At 54.4% G+C, this 1496-nt stretch overlaps 1 protein-coding gene across 1 annotated transcript; it reads left to right on the top strand.

Annotated features, from left to right (window-relative positions):
- Positions 1-437: 437 nt before the first annotated feature.
- Positions 438-1496, top strand: LOC146883186 (uncharacterized). Its single transcript, XM_085667467.1, has one exon. The coding sequence runs from the start codon at positions 438-440 to the stop codon at positions 1494-1496; it is 1059 nt and encodes a 352-aa protein (XP_085523593.1).

Here is a 1496-nt window from a genome sequence, read left to right as displayed (position 1 = left end):
TTTCTGTGTGCCAGTGAACTATGGCACCTCCTCGTAGGGCTTCGCAATCGTCCCAGGGTGACGTGCCCGATATCGCCAGGGCTATCGAGGCGATGGTAGCTGCCATGACGCAGCAAAGTACAGCGATGATGCAGCAGCACGAGGCATCTATGCAGCGACAGGCAGCGTCGCTAGAGCAACAGCAATTGGTGATGCAGTAGATGGAAGCTGCAAGGGTGGCTGCCGAGGATGCTCATCGGCAACATATGGAGGCCCTCCGCCAGCTGGAGGAGAACAGGGCGACTGCCCCTGTGTTTGGCCCTGAGCCATGACCACCAGTCAGGGAGTGGAGTCTTGAAGACTTCCTAAAACACCATCCCGTGAAGTTCAACGGGAAGACCAGTCCAGATGCAGCCGATCAATGGCTGAAGGATCTAGAGAGAATCTTCGATGCGAAGATGTGCCCAACAGATAACAGGTTGGCATTTGTCGTCTACATGCTGACCGGGGAAGTTGAACACTGGTGGATGAGCATGAAGTCCATCATGGAGGAGAGAAGAGAGCATGTGACTTGGGAGGCCTTTCGGGGGAAGTTCCTCTCAAAGTATTTCCCCGACAGTGTCAGATACGCCAAGGAGGTGGAATTCCTCCAGCTCACACAGGGAGGGAAGTCAGTAGCTGATTATGTTGAGAAGTTCAAGCATCTCAGTCGTTTCTACACCTTGCCACTCGATGAGGAGTGGAGATGTCGCAAGTTCGAGAATGGACTCCGCGGCGACATTCGCTTGATGGTGGCACCCTTGTCCATCAAGGATTTTGCCGCTCTAGTGGAGAAGGCCAGGGTAATGGAGAAGATGAAGAATGAGGTAGAGGGTCCGCGGCCTCAGCAGCCTCAGAGGATTGGTGGACCATCGGGGTCCAAGCCTAGACATGACGAGCGGAGGAGACCGTATGACAGACCTCCTCATCAGCCTCAAGGGTCTAGGGGTCTTCCTCCTCAGCAGGGTCGAGTGCAGTGTTATACATGTGGAGGACCCCACCCGAGGTATGCTTATCCCCGTATGGAGGGTTACCGTAGGTGCAACAACTGTAGCAAGGAAGGCCACTTTGGGAAGGACTGTCCCAACCTTGCCAGGGCAGCAGCGCGCCCTCCAATTCAGACTCCCCATCAGCATCAGAGGAGGGACAGAGGCAACAGGTCTCAGGCGACAGGCCGGGTGTATGCTATGACAGGAGCAGAGGCGACTGGTTCAGGTAACTTGGTTATGGGTTGCTGCTTAATAGCTGGTGTGTCTTGCTGTGTGTTGTATGACTCTGGAGCGACACACTCCTTTGTGTCAGATAGTTGTGTGAAACGTTTGGGTTTGCTAGTATGCGAGCTACAGTGCGAGCTTGCGGTGTCTACTCTGGCGTCAGGATTGGTCACGACGTCGTCTTTGTGTGCTAGGTGTCCAGTGGAGGTAGAGGGACGCAGGTACAAGGTAAATCTAATCTGCCTGCCTCTGCAAGACTTGTAA

Source organism: Vigna unguiculata, chromosome 10, assembly GCF_037176805.1.
Source record: "Vigna unguiculata cultivar grain cowpea cultivar isolate G323 ecotype 2 chromosome 10, ASM3717680v1, whole genome shotgun sequence".
In the NCBI taxonomy this organism is placed as follows: Eukaryota; Viridiplantae; Streptophyta; class Magnoliopsida; order Fabales; family Fabaceae; genus Vigna; species Vigna unguiculata.
This window is presented reverse-complemented; position numbering and strand designations above follow the sequence as displayed.

Excerpts from the sequence above, each read along its gene's own strand:
- LOC146883186 (XM_085667467.1), top strand. The coding sequence starts at position 438 with ATGTGCCCAACAGATAACAGGTTGGCATTTGTCGTCTACATGCTGACC.